Genomic DNA, 18203 nt, shown 5'->3' on the forward strand with positions numbered 1-18203 from the left:
TCGGGCTCCCTGCGAGCCTGCTTCTCCCTCTCCCTCTCCCTCTGCCCCTCCTGCTCGTGCTCTCTCTCTCTCTCTCGCTTGCTCTCTCTCAAATAAATAAGTAATCTTTAAAAACCAAAAATGAAAAAGACGAGAACTCTCCACGACAGGCGTAAACAGGACAAGGTGACACTGTGTGCCTGCTGACGCGGCACCGCACTGGGACACTCCCGACCTGACCTCCCCATGGGGACATGGGACACACCCAGACCAAGGGACCTGTATTCTTCGAGAATTCCGACATTGGGAACACAAAGCCAGGCTGAGCCACGGCTCGGTGACAGGAGCCTGTGGACACAGGACACTTGTGGGTAAAGTGTGACATGTGACCAGGCACCTTCTGCTAAAAATTCCAGGACATCCCTGCATACACAGGGAAGGTGGACCGGGTCTCAGGTTGGACGAGTGTCTGGTGTCCGTGTTCATCTCCAGGCGGTGACACCCGGACTGAAAGGTGAGAGCAGGTGCTCGCTCCCAGGAAATCCACAGAAGCCATCAGAGCCCGAGGGACATTGTGTCCACAGATGGCCACCAAACAGGGTCAGAGAATAAAACACACAGGTGGACGGAAGGAAGGATACGAGACAGGCAGGCAGACAAACAGGGTCAAATGCTCTCCTTGGGGACAATCTGGCTGGAAAGGCCACAGGGTGCTTTGTACTTCTCTCATGACCTCCCTGTGACTCTAAACTGGGTCAAAAGAAAAAGTGAGCAGGAAACCGGAGCGATATCTCCAGACCTAGAGCAACAAGAAGCACACGCACGCGAGTCCGTACCGAGTTGATGACGTCACCGCAAAGACGGGAAAAGTCACAGTCCCATCCCCATACGAGCCTCGTGGAATCGGTTCCCCCGAGTGCAGAGGAACCAGCGAACACAGCGGGGCCACCGCGTGTGGGACCCGGGCATAAAACGAGCGAGGCCTCGTCCGTGTCGCCGGTGGGAACCAGGACTGGCAGCAGGAGAGGCTCCGGGAACTGTCTGATGAGGTCGAGTGAAGCCCTCGGGGTTTGGGAGCAGGGGCTGGGAGAGAAAACACACACCAGCGCCCACAGCTGCCCCACGGGGGAGGTGACGCAACGGCCTGCCGACTGACGGACGGACAGAGAGACCCAGTGTGGTCCATCCACACAGCGGAGTGGAAAGGAAGGAAACGCTCACACCTGCTATGACCCTGATGAACCCGGAGGGCGCTGTGCTCCGTGAAGTCAGCCTGACACAAAGACACAGACACCCTGAGGCTCCACTCACACAGTCCCCTGGAGGAGTGAGAGGATGGTGGGACGGTGGTGCCACCGGCGGGGGAGGGGCGGGGGACCTGCAGTTCCACGGGGCAAGGTTTCAGTTTCAAGAGACGGCCACACGGTGGTGACGGTGACGCCCGGCACAACACCGGGAACGGGTCAACAGCCCTGAAGGGCACACGTCCCAATGGTTAAGATGGCAAATCTTAGATCATCCGTCCACTTTCTCATTATTTTTATTTAAAAGAAAAAACCCAGGGGACGCCCGGGTGGCTCAGTCCCTTAAGCATCTGCCTTTGGCTCAGGTCATGATCCCAGGGTCCTGCGATCCAGCCTAGCGTCAGAGCTCCCAGCTCAGTGGGAGGCCTGTTCCTCCCTCTCCTCCTTCCCCTGCTTGTGTTCCCTCTTTTGTTATCTCTGTCAAATAAATAAATAAAATCTTGAAAGAAAGAAAGAGAGAGAGAAGGAGAGAGAGGGAGGGAGGGAGAGAGAGAGGGAGGGAGGGAGAGAGGGAGGGAGGAAGAAAGAATCGGCAAACCCCATGGTCTTGGATACAAATTCAAGTTACCAGAATGAACTTGGGATGCCCTACCTCTGCCCACTGGAAAGGTCAGAAACACCGAGAGCAGTGAGTACCCCCAGAATCCTTATTTACCTTCTTAAAACTACTTTTGACCAACAGGAGCCAGGGGAAATGACTAATTCCAGGACAGGGGAAGGGAATGTTTAAGAGGAGCCTGGGAGAGGGGGGCACCTGGGTGGCTCAGTTGGTTGAACATCAGACTCCTGATTTCGGCTCAGGTCATGATCTTGGGGCCCTGAGAGGGAGCCCCGCATCGGGCTCCACGCTCAGTGGGGAGTCGGCTTGGGATTCTCTCCCTTGGCCCCTCCCCCACCTCCACATGCACGCATGCTCTCTCTCTGATAAGTAAATCTTAAAAAAAAAAGAAAAAAAAAAAGAGCCCAGAGTGTCTCGTCACAGCACAAAGCAAGGAATCGCTCAGGGAGGACTGGCTCATTTCGGAAGGACTCAGAAGCAAACCGGAAGAGGCCCCCAACGCCCAGAAGTGGGTCTATCTGAGCACCCAGGGGGCAGCGGCCACAGTGACCAAGACAAGTCAGCTGTGTTCACGGCCATGATCTCATGATGACCCCAACGAGCCCAACACTCTCACCAGTCACCCCAGGAGGATGGTCTGAGTAGGGAATCGGCTCCTGATTTTGGAAACTGGAAGCTAAGGGAGGTAACTCAAGTCTGTATCCTGACTTTGCTCTAGGGGCCAGCCCTCGGAGCAATCGGATAGTCAGGTTTTCAGAGATAGGTCAGCGAGCAAATGGAGAAAGGTTGGAGGGGTAGAAAGTCATCGTTCTGTAACCAACGGATCGAAGCCACGCGACCAAGGACGGAAACCACCGCAGGGAAGCCGCCACCGAGGGAGTCCTCCCAGAGAGCGCCTGGGGGACGCGGCCACACTGGCTCCGTGAGGAGCCCATGGGGTCGCCCTGGGCAAGGTCCAGGGTGCAGGCGCCCCCCCGCAGCAGGCCTGGGTTCCACCACAAAGAACAACTCAGAGAACCGGCACCACTGGAGCCTGAAGAGGGGCACCAGCCACACAACGAGGGGCCTCAGGTGCTGCTCCGGGGGTTGCCAAAAAATGAGGAGACTTGGGGAAGTGTGCGCTTAGGCTGGGGGTCTGATGATCTAAAGGGTAATGGATGTTTTCGGCTGTGGTATCAGACGCGTGGCTCTCATTTTTAAACCACCAGGAGCGGCCGACTGACAAGTACAGATGAAGGACGGGGCTGGCCGGGACTGGCTTCCAAAGCCAGCCTGGTGGGGACCACCTGCCCGCCGCCGCTCCTGCCAAAGCTACGAGCACGTGAGACACTCTGCTTCCGTGTCTGCTCGAACCATCCGTGGTTTAAAGGAACGTCCGTAACGGCCACTCGTCACAGCCGCACCACACACGTCTACGACATGGGCTGCCCAAGAGGAAACGGGACGCTCCTCCGGCAAAACGCTGAGGACAGACCACAAGGACGGGTTGAGACGCCAGCCGAGCCGGGGCGGGGGTGGAGGTGGAGGTCCAGAGAGGCGTCCCTGTGGGCCCCGGCCATCCTGCCTGGCTGTCCACCCAACGGGGACTTGCACCCCACCCGCCCCGCCCCTGCCAGGGAACCCGTGCTCCCCTCCCTGGCTGGGGCTCCCTGGTCAGACGCTCTTGCGGGGACAGTGCTTGGCTCTGCCTCACCAAGGCCTCGTGAAACCCCCCATTCGGCCGCTTGATTCACCAAGGCAACTGCACCAAGTCCCACCGATGCCTTGGGCAGCGTCTGTCCAGCTCTGCCAGGACCGGCCAGGGCACCAGTGGGGCAGCCGGCCCCTCCACTCACGCAGAGCCCCCCTGCGGGACCTCAGCATGGGCCAAGGTCAGGGGCACCAGGTCACCAGGACCTGATCAGGCTGGCCCACCGCCGCCGGGAGGCACCTGCCTGAGCAGGCTTGGCAATGACCTCGAACTCGTGGGGAGACCACGCTGCTCCACGGCACTGTCCTTGGACCCACAGTGCCCAGGCCCGTCGAGCAGAGGGACGACACCACGCCTGTACACGCATGCACACGCACGCCCATGCACACGCGCGTGCGTGCACAAACACGTACACACATGCTCGTACCCAGGTGAGCGTGGACAGGCTAGAGGCGTTCTCCTGGGGGGCAGGATACTATGCAGAAATGCAGCGAGGCCCAAGTCACCTGCTTCCCAGGAGAGCAAGGCAGGGCCGGCCCCCAAGGCTCCTCACCACGCCCAGACACCCACTATCCCAGGCAGGCGAGGGACACCACGTGGCTGCAGAGCTGGGGGGGCCCATGGCTGGAGCCCAGATGACCCTCAGCGTGTGGACAATGAGGAGGGCGGCTCCGGTAGGGACCCTGAGGGATGGTGTCTGTGGGTCACCAGGAGCAGGGGAAGGCAGGCAGAAGGGAGGGGACCTGCCGCGGGCCCTTCCTCCTGGCCCGGCAGGTCTGGGCCGGCTCTGGACACGCGAGGCAGGAGGCTGCTTCTCTCTCCCCAGGTCGTCCCAGCATCTCTGCCCTCGCCTGGGCTTCAGTCATGGGAGCTCCACAGGGCACAGCAGGGCACGCGCACGGGTGCCACAGCAACCCACCTGCAGTTAACCCCTTCCCAGCCAGAGGGTTCTTCCTGGGCAGAGACCCTTGTCCTGGCCCCACAGCTCCTGTCCGTGATGTCCATGATGTCCTGCCCACAGAGGGTGGGCAGAGAGCAAAGGGAGAACTCAAATGAGTTCATCTCTGTGAGCAGCGCCAGATGCTTCCACAGTGGTTTCTACCATGTCCACCCAAGAAGCCAAAACCCCAGCGCAGGGCACGTGAGGGGAGGCTGTGCCAGCGGCCCACACGCCAACGTGGAGGGCCACATGACGACAAACCCCTCGGGCTTGCCCTCCCTCCTTGAGGCGGAACGAAACAGAACACGGCAAACAGCTCTGCTCCGTCCTGTGTGCGGGACACGCAGCTCACCAGAGCCCGCAGCAGGGAGTTTCCCTGCCTCCCTTCCGCACAGTAAAGACCCTGTCACTGCACGGACGGAGTGCTGGTTTCAGGGGAACGGCAGAGGGAGCCTCCACTGGGGATGTCACACAGGGACCACATATCTCCGCAGCACGAGCGAGCCCGGTGACTGCTGGCACGGGGCTTCCCCAGCCCCGATGCCCTGCTGCGCGTCTGTGGGATGCATCCCCGTCACCTGAGCCAGGGGTACTCACGTAAGAAGTGTTTTTCCAGTAAGGCGATTTCCAGGTGACCTTTGATCTCATTTAATCGATCAAACTCTGTCCGGTTAAAGTCCTGGACTCCTGCAGCCATGATGAGGGTCCCTGGACCAGCCTAGGAGAGAAACAGCGAGAGCTCAGAGGAGCCGTCTCCAAGCGCCCCGCTTCTGGAGGGGAGCCCCGAGGACCCGCCCCTGCAAGGGCTGGGCCCGCAGAGCCCCTGGGGGGCAAGGAAGGCACGATCCTGTCGGGAAGCCCGCATCAGTCCACCTCGGCTCTGCCCGCCGCTGGAAGGGACATCTCGGGCAACATGGAGAGCCCGGGAGCCCGGCGAGGTCAGCTTTTAGAAATGGTTTAAAAAATTAAAGCTGGCGGCGCGACATCAGGCCTCCTGAGAGCCACATCCAAACCTGCGCTAGCCTCCCGGGGGAGGGTGAGCCCCGCCGCAGGCCCCATGCTTCGCCACCCCGAGCCAGAGGGACAGGACGCCGGGCAGGTGGGGAGGGCACGTCTGCAGGCCAGGCTGCGTAAACCCCAAGGAGCAGTGGCTCCCTGAGGTGAACAAACACGGACAGGGCCAGGCCTGCTGCACAGAGGGCAAATCACAGCCACCTTGGGTTTCTGCGGCTGCTCGCCCAGGGGCTGGCACAGGCTGCCGCCTGCATCCGGCTGATGGGAGGGGAAGGGGTGCGGCGCAGGCCCATACTGCCAGGCCTGCCCAGGCGCACACACTGGACACTTCCACGGTCACCCCATGGCTGCACCCACATGCTGAGCTGGCGAGAAGCAGCACCCATGTGCCTTCCCACACGACAAGGGGGATCTGACTCCCAGTCTGGGTTTCCGTGACCCCCCTCCTGGCCAGATGAGGGTAGAAGGGGACACACAGCCTGGATAGGGTGCGGCACAGACCCCTCCATGTACAAGTGTCTCCTGCTCTGAGGCCACATCTCAGGAAGGAGGTGCTGACATCGGGAAGCCAGTGGGTTCTGGGAAGACCCTCTGGCCTGTGGCTGCCCGGACCCTTGACCTATTGGACTTTGAGCTTCCCTGGCTGCTGGGGCAAGTTCCTGTTTCCCTGCAGACCCAGGGCCGGGCAGCAGTGGGCACAGGGACTGAGGCGGTGAGCCGGAAGCCAGGCTAATCCCACCACCTGCCCCAGGGAAGATGGCACATGCGACACCGACTCGCCCCTGCACAGGAAGACATCCCTCCCCTGCCTGACGGTCAAGGAGGAGGCTGCAGAGCAGAGGGCAGAGGCTGGCCGGGAAAGGCGGCTCTGCGTGGACATGGAGGCAGAACGCTCGACTCCATCACGTCCACCGACGCCTCCCCAAAAGTGAGCAGATGCTGTGTGGTTCACGGGGTCACGTGTGAACGCACGAATCCAAGTCCTCAGAGGCTGTGATGCCGTCCGTCTCCAGGATGCTGGAACGACGTCCATCTGCAACTTGCCCTCGAGCATCCAGAATCCCCGTGAGGTCCCCCTCGCGTCTAAGAGAGCCGGGCCCTCAGGGCTCTGGGCGGACTTGGTGCCGTCAGCAGCTCCGAGCCAGAGCCCCGTGGATGGGGGGAGGGGAGGGGCCGCTCTTGGGAGCCGACCAGCCGGGAGGCAGCGCCCACGGGGATGCGAGCCCCAGGGGTGGCACTCTGGAATCCCGAGGCTCAAGCCCCTCCGTGAGCCCCCTGGGTCCCTGCAGCTGACCACCTGTCAGACTTCCCGAGAGCAACAATGAGCTGGGGGTCCGGGGCCTGCACCTGGGACCCGGCTGAGCTAACCCCCAAGGCTGCGGCGTCCCCACCACAAAGCCAGGGACGTGGGCAGGCCACGTCTTCCTGCTCCCTTACACTAGTGGCCTCCCTCTCCCCACCTCTTGGGCTCCCCTGCACTCCCTCAGGGCAGCACTTCCTGCTGCTGGAGGAGCCTGTCCCTCGGCCTCCTGCATGGATGGGGTCGCGGGTCTGCCCCAGCTCTAGGGCTCTGCTCCCCTCCCTGTCATACCTCTCCTCACTGGTGTGTCACTGGCCCACCTGGTCAGCCCTGAGCTCTGTCCCCCATCCTCATCTGTAATGGCCTGTCCCCGCCCCAGTCACACCCTGAAGCTGAACATCACCCCCACTGCTGCACCCTCTCCCCACACACCCCGCCATCTCGGGCCTCCTCAAGCCTGTCTGCCAGCCCAGGCCCCCTCCCCCGCCCATGGCCTTGCCCTCCACTGCTGCGTCCACTCTGCCCGGGACCCAGGGGGCAGCCAGGCTCGAACCAACAATCACTACAGGACTCTCTCGTGGGACCAGCTGGTCCAGAGATGGAAAGTAGATGTGGGCGCCAGGGGCTGGGGGGCAGGGCAGGGTCAGTGTTTTACGGGGACGGGGTTTACATTTGGGGTGAGGACGACATTCTGGGAACGGACAGGGTGATGGTCACACGACACCGTGAGAGCACGTAACACACCAAACGGTGGCCAGGACGGGAGCTCTAGGAGTATTTTACCACAGTCAAAGATAAGTAAAGTAAAAAAACCCCAAAGCCTAAGCCCATAGATGACCAGCCTCCCTCACAGCAACAGCCACTAATCAGAACCTCGCTCTTCCCCCGTCAAGAGTGGAAAGCCACGGGGATGCCACTGCGTCCTTGTGGCCTGGTAACAGCCACCAGGACAACAGACAGCTCGGGCCCTGCATGCCCAGCACGCCCAGCAGGGATGCGGCCCACAGGGCAGAGGGTCCCGTGGTGGGGAGTGGTCAACGCATCGCTGGCACATCCCGGTGCAGCGGCCACCGCTCAGACCAACCTCAGGGGCGCAGGCACAGCCCCGCAGGCCCCACGCACCAAGGCAAGTCTAGGTCTCTCCTGAGAGGGCACCCACAGCAGGGCGGCTGCCACAGAGTTCTGGCAGGATGGACAGATGGACGGAGCAGGGCGCCCGATGAGTCTGCCGCAAGATCCCTGTCGCACCCCATGGTGCGCTCAGACCCCCGTGTGGGGATTCACGCTCCTGAGAGGCCACGGCCCACTTAGCCCAAGGACCACCACAGAGAACCGTGGCTCACAGCGCCCCAGGCTGCCACCGGGCACACACAGTGCCCCGGGAGACCCAGCAGCAGGGCCACGGCCCCCTCAGGCACCCCGAGGTTGGAGGACCAGCCCACCTGTGCCAGCAGACAGTGGCCAACACCCAGGTGGGCTCCGCTCCCAGCTCTGCAGCACCGGCCCACCTGATGGGGCAGCCCGGCTTCTGGAGGCAGAGCTGGTAAATTATTCATTCCTGCCAGGAGCGAACTCGTAGTCCCTGTTCAAAGGCATTAATAATATAAGAAGCCAGAGAAGGTGGGTGCTCACAGGCCACATCTGGGAAGGAGAGCTAGCTCGGGAGCTCAGAGAGGAAACCAACGGACCACCGACTCCGGTCATCCACACCGGGCAAGACGGCTCTGGGCTTCTTCACCAGCAAAGGGGAACATCAGGCAGCTGTGCCCATGACGGTGAGCCCCGCGATCACCTCTGGCCAGAGCCCACCCTGCCCCTGCCCCGCTCCCGGCTGAAGAGGCACGAGCTTCCGGAGGGCAGAGCCCACCCAAGTCCGGCTCCCGCCGTGGCCACGCCGCCCAGCTGAGCTGCTCAATGGACACTTGCTGCCCCGTTGAAGAGTGCCCGCGGACCGGCCCACGGGGGCCAGCTTTCTGTGCATGACTTCCCCATGAGAAGTCAGCCAACCACCAAGGAAGCCAGCGAGGAAGGAAAAGAAATCCGGCGGCTGGACGGACCTGTGGTAAAGGCTGTGCCATCCTTGATTGGGGAGCCGGGCACCTGCCAGTGGCCAGTGAGGTCCGGTGGGGAGCAAGACGAGGGCAGAGGGGAGCTGCACTGGTCGGGACGCGGATGCCAAGGGCGCACTCAGCTGGACCATGTAAGGGGGGGTGGACCCTCGCCCCCCTCGGTGGTCCCCAGGGCCGAAGCCGGACGGTGGAGGGCGCACCCGGCCCACCTCGGGTACTCACAGCGTCCCTCAGCTCCTCGCTGTCCCGGGCCGAGGTCCGAGGCATCTTCAGGGGCACCTCATCTCCGCATTCGGTGTCCGAGGCATTTGGAGACTCTGCTAGATCGAGGAAGTCGTCTCTCTTGTGACCTCTGAACCTGATTTTGTCCAGCCTCCTTAGCATGTTCAGCACTGAGCCCCTCTGCTTTACCTTAACATGACGGTCGGGGTCCCTGCATGAGAAGAAAGGAAGAGGCTCGGTCACTCGGTCACCCCCTGCTGGCCACCTGCCCCACGGCACACGCACTTGCCTGAGTGCATGGTTCTCCTCTGTACACCTTGGTCCCGTGGCTGAGCCCTGCCCTCGGGGAGGGGCCGCTCTGGGTTTTCAAGGAAACCTCGGGGCCCACTGGCTCCCAACTGGCACCCACCAGACTGGGCCCCTCCACCACTCCCCCTCAGCTGGCCAAGCCCCTGCCCCTGGCCCCAACAATGTCACCTCCCCCATGTGCTCTACAAGGCAGAAGAAAGCCAGGCCTCTCGGCACGACCTTCCCGGCCACAGCCAGCCTGGTGCACAAGGAGGCCAGAACCTGGGGAAGCCAGGGAAGAAACGCTTCAAAGAGAAGAGGAGGAAGTCTGGCCACTCCTAGAGCAAGCCGGCCATCAAGGATGCGCTCAGAGCTGTAGCTATGCACACCGCCCAGACAGCAGCAAACGCCCAGAAACAACTGGAACGCTCGGCAAGAGGATGTCTCAGAGATCCCTTCCGAACCCAGCAGAGCCCTGGCTTCGTGTGCCCTGACTCGGCCTGGTCCCCACTTCCAGGGACACAACCCAGGCTGCTCCGTCTGCCCCAAGCAGCTTCCTGCTCGCCGGTCGGCCCTCACCAGCTTGCTGAGGTTGTGCTCAGAGAGATCCTCCCACACACAGGCTGGTCAGGAGCCCAGGGATGGCCCACCTGCTTCCCTAGCACAGCCCCAGGCCACAGGTGCAGAAAGAAGGCTGCCTGCCTGTGCCCTCCGGCCCAGTGCAGGGTCACACGGGGGGAGGACACGTGTGAGTTCAAACACGAATGCTCGCCCGGAGATGTACATGTAACAGGTTGCTCCGTATCTCTGGGCCAACTGGGCCAGCAGAGGCCAGCCGGCCCCTCAAAGCCCCAGCGGGCAGAGTGGGAGCGGCTCGTCTGTACGTGCAGCCAGCCTCCCTCTGAAGCCCACAGCAGAAGCCACAAACCCCAACCCGAGTCCCAGTCACACAGCTCCTGGGTGCAGGGCTGCGCGTCAGGGGTATCCCACAAGACCCAGCCCCCCCCACCTTCTGCAAGCGGCCCTGGGTCCCAGCAGGAGGGTTGGGGCTCGGGACACAGCGGGGCTCAAAGCCTCTTCCTCTGCTTACCCCCTGCTGGGCCTTGGCTTCGGCCTCAGAAGGAATGAGACCAGGGAGGCCAGCGCTCTGGGAGCCCCAGATGACGCACACCGGGAGCCGGACGCTGGCCCCAATGAACACTCGAGCATCTCCACGCAAGGCGGGCAGGGAGGGGGCCGCGCAGGATGAAATCCATCAACTTGGCCCCGGCTATCCCAGTTGGGATGTGTCAGGGAGAACCACAAACTTGGGGAAAAGTACTTCCTGTTTGGGACTGTGCAGGCACAAACACTCTCAAAGGACTCTCCAATCATGGCCCAGGATGTCTGTCCCCCACCCTGCAAGGGCCCTCCGCCCCCCTCGGCAAGCTTGCTGCCCCGAGCAGTGGTGCCGACAGCGGGGCTCCTAGGACTCCAGCAGGATGGACCGGAACTCGCTCTGATCTACGAGAACAGCAGGGGTGTGTTGCACGGGGAGGGAGGGGTCCTGGGCCAGGCGCTTCTCGGAGCTCACCCGGAGTACTACCAGGGGGCCTGGTGTGGCCCTGGTGGCAAAAACGACAGGACACCCAATGCCCAAGACCCCCAGGACCCAGGAGAGCCCAGAAGTGCATGATGCCAAGGGGGGCTGTGGGGGTCCGGGGTGGCCTCGGGGGGCTGGTGTGGGCCACGGGCAGCCGTGGGCAGCCGTGGGGCGCTGTGGGGGGGGGGCACGGGGCCCCAGGGCAGCAGGCTGCGTGCATGTGGGCGAGGACGCAGGCTGGCCTCCCGGAAGAACAGCGGCCGCGAGCTCCGCAGACACGGAGCGGGCGAGGGAACTTCAAAACTAACAGAAACCTGAAGGAAAGAGAACTTCATGCTGACCAGGTCCCCAGAGAGGGGCTATCGGCCTGTTTAAGAGAAACGACAAGAATAATCACGGCATGAAAGAGTCTAAGAGTCAAGTGGACAGAAGCAAACTTCTGTTTCTTACTAGACTGACTTGTTTCCGCATCCGAGAAGAGAGCGAGCGCCAGCACGCGCGGGGGGAGGGCGGGGGAGGGAGTCAGGGCTCGGTCGCAGGACCCCAGGACCATGACCTGAGCCAAAGGCAGCCGCTTCCCCGATGGAGCCCCCGGGAACCCCCAGCCTTCCACTTGTTCAAGAAGAAAAGAACGCAGCGGAAGCAGGTGTAGGCCCGTGGGCCGTGAGGGACGACCACGGGCGCGCTGCGGCCGCTCCAGGGCGTGGGCAGGAGCTACAGGACCCGGCGCGCAGATGGGCGAGTTTTCCTGAGCAGAAGAATTTGCAGCCAGAGGAGATCTACCCACCACTCGAGCAAAAACCTCCAAGTTCCCTAAAAAGGAAACACCAGCCAGGCCGCGAGGCAGAAGGCGGCAGAACCACGAGCGCGGACGCCCTTGGAGCCAGTGAGGCTGCCTCCTGAGCGCGAACCTAACATGTGGGGAGCGTGTCGGCCCCGCGGGGAGATGTGACCCCGCGGGGAGATGTGACCCCGCAGCACGGCCCACAACCCAGCCGCCCCGCACCCCACGCAGCAGGCACGGCATCACGGGGGACTCACACAGGACCTCAGCCCCTAGGAACAAAGGCTGCCACCCCCCCGCACGGTGACGGCAAATAGTCCAAAGGTAACACGGGACCCTGCACAGGGTGGTATGTGAGACTCTCTCCATATGTCCTATAAAGTGTTCCTACTGCTTTTTAAACTACAAAAATAAAACACTGGGTATGGGAAGTGTAGCCACATGAAACCTTCCTCCTCTCGTCTCCAAGGAGGCCCGAGGGATTCCTCAGCAGCTGGCATCAGAGGAACTCGGGGTGCAGGGGGCAGGCCAGGCTGCGGCTTGGGAGCAGGGACCCCTGGCTGACTTGTGCCCAGAGCAGAGGGCCCAGGGCTGGCCTCACACCAACCAAGCTCTGTACCCCCTGCAAGGCTCTGGCTTGGCGGGTTCTCGCCGTCCGGGATTCTCTGCCATCCCTGGAGCTGGGACAGAGCTGGACTCTCCCAGTTCGGCTCCAGCAAGCCGACAAAACGGCAGCAGCAGGACAGGGGACAAAGCACCCAGTGTCCAGCCCCCCCCGCACCATCAGAACGCAATGCATGCCTCAGGGAGCCATGGGCGCATCCTGCCCGCCGCCAGCTCACCCCAACCCTGGGCTCTTCCTGCCGGCTCATGTCAGCCTGCACCAGGGCATCTCAACACACAGTCCCCCCAAGAGAGGGGCTCCCAGAAGCCCGGCCCCATCCCCCTCTTCCCCCAGGCTCCCTGGGCCCCTCAAAGGATGAAACATCCACACTACTGTCTGCTCAGAACCAGACCCAGGACTCCCCACCCTCCCCACCCTCCCCACCCTCCCCACCAGGGGCCGGGTCCAGGCTGCGAGGAGAGCCACGCTGCACCCCTGTGCTGGGCTGGAGTGTGGCACAGCCTAGCCCAGGACTCCATCGTCTTGATTACGTCCGTTCAGTCTCTGTTCCAAGCGAGGCCAGGTCCACAAAATCCGGGTGGATAGGAATTTGGGGAGGACACACTGTTCAACCCGGTTCACCTCCCACTGTCCACTAAAGATGGGGGACCAGTGTGGACCATCATGTCGGACACAGAGGAGGCCGGATCTCAGACACCAAGTGGGACCCAGAGCGAAGCTTTCCACACACAGCCCATGCGGAGTGGGTGCCCTTTCGACAAATCCTACTTGCACCTGCGTTCTGGACGCTGCTGCCATGTGTCCCCCAGCGCCCAGCGAGCCCTTCCTATATCCCACCGGCCCCCCACGCCCTGACCCTACCTCCTCAGATGCCCTCCCCGGGACCGGCCCCCCCACAAGCACCCACGGGCCCAGCCCAGGCAACTCAGGGCAGCTCCCGTAAGCCCCCACCCCAAGGGGGCTCAGCTGCTCAGCGGGATCCGTGGCCACATGCCCTGCCTCCGGCGGAGGGAATCCCCTCCAGTACCTCCGCGTGGACGCAGACGCTCTGGGAGAGGCCCCCTGGCCGTAGCTACTCCAGAACCCTGCTCAGAGCCAGGGCGTTCTGCAAGGACGCTGGAACCCTGGCCGTGGGCAGCGGGCGAGCCGGGAACACGCGCGGCAGGGGCACCTGGGGCTGCGGCACAGGGTGGTGGGGCTCGGCCGGCTCCGGGCAGCACCCGCCGGGCTCCGCGTCCCCTGCATGCAGGACTGAGTCCAGCAGAGCTGGCCCCGGGACACAAAGCGTGCTGCTCTGGAAACCCGCTGAATGGCTTCTGGACACACAAAGACAGCAGTGTCTAGGGAAACTGGACTTGGAAACCACAAAGGACTTCATTTCCCTTCCCAGCCAAGATTCTTAAAAGAGTAGTTCCTGGTCTCTGGCGCTTGCCGTGTCCCAGCCAATCTCCCTTGACCCGCTGCGCCTGTCACTCCCCGGCCTGGCCTCGTCTCCTGATTATCTAGGGGCTCTCCTGCTGATGCGAGGATAAACAGTGTCCCCTTTCCCACAGGATCCAGCCCCGTCCTAAGCCTTCTTCCTGGGAGTCACAGATGCTGAGAACCCACGCCTCCCCGCTCCCCAAGCCAGGCCCAGAGCTGGCCCATCCTCCCTGTCCTCTGGGAAGACAGCTCCAGACCCCGCAGTCAGAGTGGCCTGGGATGGCAGCCGCAGATTCTGAGGCTCTGCAAGGGGACCAGGAGGGCTGGGAAGGTGCTGACTTGGGTGTCCTAATCAGCGCCTCAAGGGCCTCGCCCCCAGAACCCCAGCGCACACCCAACTCCCGTTCAGCCCTGCGGGGCCCTGTGCTAGGCACTCCCCTGGGAGCGGTCTGATGCCAGAGCCACTGACCCTGTCGCCAACCCCATGCCAGGCTCAAGATGCTGGCTCACAGCGGATGACCCCCGGGTCTCCCCAAACACAAGGCTTGTGTGTGAGCCCCTTCTCTCACCCCAGATTCCCAGCTCAGTCCTGCCAGCTGGGCACAGGCAGCAGGACCCCAAATACTCCTGGTGTCCACACCCAGATGTCCTGCCCCCGGACTAGCGCCTGCAGGCTTCCCCAGGAGCTCTGCTCCGGCTTATCCGCAGCCGGCCTGCTGGATGTCTTGGCTCCATCGGGCTTAGAGCAGAGCCCGTCTCCGCTCGCCCTCCCACTGGACGGCGTGTGTATCCGCGCTGCTCAAGCCACAGCCCCTGAAGGAACCTGCCATCACTCCACGGCCACCTGCAGCACGCACGGCCTTCCTCTCCAAGCTAGGCCCCACAACCATCTGCCTCTCCACCCTGACCGCACCCTCCTGCCCTGCTGGACTTGGGGCCGGGGTCCTACAGCACCTCACAGAGCCCTTCTCCATGTGGCAGGAAACCGGACTTCCAGCCCCCGGGGGTCCTCTGGCCACTACCTTTGCTCCTACTGTGGGGCCCAGCACCTCTAGTTCTGGGGGATTCCCCATCCTGGAGCCTTTTTCTCCAAGTACCCCACCTTGAAAGCCATCATCCCATTTGGTTTGGGGTCCGGGAACTTCCAGCTAACACCCCTGTTTAGGATTTGGGCACCCTGCCCTGTAAGAACACAGGCCCTAAGGGCAGAGGCCAGCCGTGACCTGTGCTGGGCTCACAAACCCTCATCCCGCAAATGAAGCAATGATGCACAAGGGAGGGGCCGTGCTGACCAGCCTCTGAGCACCAGGAAACACGGGGCCCTACGCCGGCTCTGGGCCCCCCGGCCACAGCCGCGAAGAGCTGTCCTTCCACAGAGCCCTCAGAGCAAAGGGCCGTCCGTGGACTTCATCCAGGAGACCCGCTGGGGTTTGCAGCCCTTAAATCCATAAACACTTGCAGAAAACTTAACGCCAAGTTTCTAATAACCTGGGTGTTTCTCTGGAGGCGGGGTGGAGGCCTGAATTTCTTCCCAGGGGCAAGCATCTTCCAGGCCTGTCTGCCCCCACGAAGGTCAGCCCAAAACCCCCGGTGTAATCAGTCAGTGAAGATATGCAGACAGGTCCCACCAGCTCAGTGACCCTGACGATGGCCTGGGTGGCCCTGGAGAGTCAGAGAGAGCGGGAGAGCTGGGAGGGCCTGGTGTGAGCTGTCACCCCCCTCTTCTGTTACCTGGGATCACGCGCACGGCCTGGAGAGCTCGTGATGGCGCAGGGAGTGGCCCCGGGGACCCGAGAGCAGAGACGTAGGTCGGATGGCTCTTACAAACCACACGGACACACAGCTGCACACACACTCACAACTACTGGTAAAACGTGCGGCCAGCGCTGCTCACGGGCGTTCTGACTTCTCCTAACACCCCTCCCTTGTCCACCACGGTCGCAGCTGGCAGACAAGTCCAGCGCGGGCAGGAATGCCAGCTGGCGATTCTGTTCACACAAACCAGACAGACAAGGTGCACGCGGGAGGCACGCATCAGGGCCCCATGCGCGGCTCACGGACAGGGACTCCCCTGCCCAAGGGCAGGACAGCTTTCTGAGAGCAGCGGACAGTCACCTCGGCTCTTCTGCGCCGCTCATAGCGAGTGGCTACACGTGTCACACATGCGGTTTTTCCGTCCCTCAATAAGCCTAGACAATCAACAAAACGAGAAGTGAAGCCCCGATTCGTGGCAGCGGCCCTTTCCGGGGGTGTGGCTGCTCCCATCAGGGCCATTTGTGAGCCGCCAAAGACGCGCAGGCATGGGTGCGTGACTAGGCTCGATGCTGTGGCCACTGTGAGCCAGGATGTCCACCTTTCAGACAAGACCGACGCAAACCAGCTCGGGACCACGCCAGCGAATAAAAGCAGCGACGGCAGTTCTGCAAGGAGGGGTTCGGTCAGGTACGTTTGCTTCAAGTTTACCTAACTTTGAGTTTACAGGCTCCCGTTCTTACTACTGGCCAACTCTCAGATCCCTGCAATGCTAACAGTGCCTGTGGGTTGGTGTGGGCCGGCACGAGCTGGTATGAGCTGGTATAGGCTGGTACAAGCTGGTACAGGCCAGTACAGGCTGGTACAAGCTGGTATGGGCCGGTAAGGGCTGGTACAGGCTGGTATGGGCTGGTAGGAGCTGGTACAGGCTGGTGCCAGTACATGGGTCCTCCTCCCTCCATCTCACGCTGTCACAGGCACATAAGAACAAGGCTCAGGAAACACCAAGGGACTCAGCGCTCCCATTCACCCTTCTTTCCCTGTAGGGCTCGGGGACATATGCAGGAAACAGAAGCCAAGGTCAAAATGCAAAGTTCGAGCCCTTTAGAGGGCCAAAGGGACCAAAGACAGTCCTGGAGGTGGGACCCAGACCATGAACTCACTAGGCCTGCACAGCAGAACGGAGCCAGACTCCACCTATCATCCTCCCCATCCCAGCCCCCTTGGGTCCCCAAGGAGGTGCCAAGACCCGCCCTGAACCCCTGGGACCCCACCAGGGACATTCCTGCTATCCAAGGCATTCCCAGCCACCAGGTGACCCCCTCATTCTTCCCACATGTGGTGTGACACCACCCACCTGCCCAGCCAGCAGCTCCTACTCTCCGTGAGGTCAACCCCACTCGGGCGTCCTGCAGCATAATCGTCCACACACCAACCACAGCTGAGGGGACAGTCAGGGGACACGTGCCTGCCTGGGGCCATTCCCACTGGGGAGCCCACTGGGAGCGGTCTGCTGATCCCCTCCTCACCATCCAGCCGCGAGCGCAGCGGTCCCAAGTGCCCAGAGCAGGATACCACCTGCCGTGCCGCATGCCCCAGTGTGGGTCACGTCCCCTTCCCCTGTGCTGGTCGCTGGGTTTGAAGGCATGTTGATGGTCGTCCCTCCTCCAAGAGCTACCAGGGAGCACACTCAGCTGTGTGGGGAAGGACCCCGTCGTCCTCACCCAGTGAGCAGCAGTAATGAGGACAAAATCCCAGATCCTACCTTCCAAATCCACATTCAACAAAGGTCACTCTCCCTGCACACTGTCACTTTCCCCGTGGGGCGCAATGGTGATGACCCTGCCTGACAGAGAGGGGAAGCCAGGGTAAGAGGGTCCAGGACACTCAAGACCCCCTCGCCCCCACCCCCCCCCGGCCGTCAGAAACTTCCAAACTGTCTGCAGGCAGGAAAGGAAGGGCCGGTGGGTGACGGGAGCCTGCAGGCAGCGAGAAGCGAGGGCCACGGTGCCCAGAACCCCAAGGGAGGATTCAGACCAGAACCTGGGGCGGGGGGGCAGGCGTCCAATTCAGAGAGGGCGCAGCACCCCACAGCCGGTGCGCCAGGACCAAGCCTCAGCCTTGCCACCCGCCCTGAACAAACCAGGCCTATGCCCCCTGACCCCAGCTGGGGATGGCCCCAAGGAGCGACAGTGAGGTCTACAGAGACAGGCCAGCCATGTCCAGCCCAGCCCTCCCAGTCTCTGAAGTAGAGATAAGAAAGGGCAGCGCCCGTCACAGGTGTGAGCTGGAGCCACCTGAGGACCTGTCTCCAGGTATTTGGGGCTCAGCCCAGATGCACACCTGGAGAGGAAGCCCCAGGCAGGGGCTGGGAGCACCTGCTACCGAGTGTTCACAGGGCCCCGACACAAGGGAGGAAAAACCCCCAGCACCATGCTTTCACGGTCCCCAGGCCTCCTGTACACCCCAAAACCTGTGCAGGGCCCCAGATCACAGGCAGCAACAAGCTCCCCCATCACAGGTGTCATATGTCCTGGTCACAATGCTGAGAGGAAAGAACTCCTGCTAAATTGACAAAAGGGGTAACTGAGGCTCAGGGAAGCAGCATAAAAGAGAAGTGGCATGTCAGAAACAGGAACCAACCTCACTGGACTCCAGAGCCTGTGCTTGCCC

General features: G+C 62.2%; 1 protein-coding gene across 2 annotated transcripts in view; it reads right to left on the reverse strand.

The window, feature by feature from the left end:
* Positions 1-18203, reverse strand: part of LOC111157657 (GRAM domain containing 4) — a 73501-nt gene that overhangs the window by 31126 nt on the left and 24172 nt on the right. For both annotated transcript variants that reach the window (XM_022519266.1, XM_022519268.1), the window contains exons 2-3: positions 9078-9288; positions 5070-5190 (exon numbers count right to left, since the gene is read on the reverse strand). In XM_022519266.1, coding sequence (XP_022374974.1) covers positions 5070-5190; positions 9078-9288 — 332 coding nt within the window. The remainder of the gene's footprint in view (positions 1-5069; positions 5191-9077; positions 9289-18203) is intronic.

The sequence above is a fragment of the Enhydra lutris genome, unplaced genomic scaffold (genome assembly GCF_002288905.1).
Source record: "Enhydra lutris kenyoni isolate GAN:26980312 unplaced genomic scaffold, ASM228890v2 scaffoldscaffold55, whole genome shotgun sequence".
Classification (NCBI taxonomy): domain Eukaryota; kingdom Metazoa; phylum Chordata; class Mammalia; order Carnivora; family Mustelidae; genus Enhydra; species Enhydra lutris.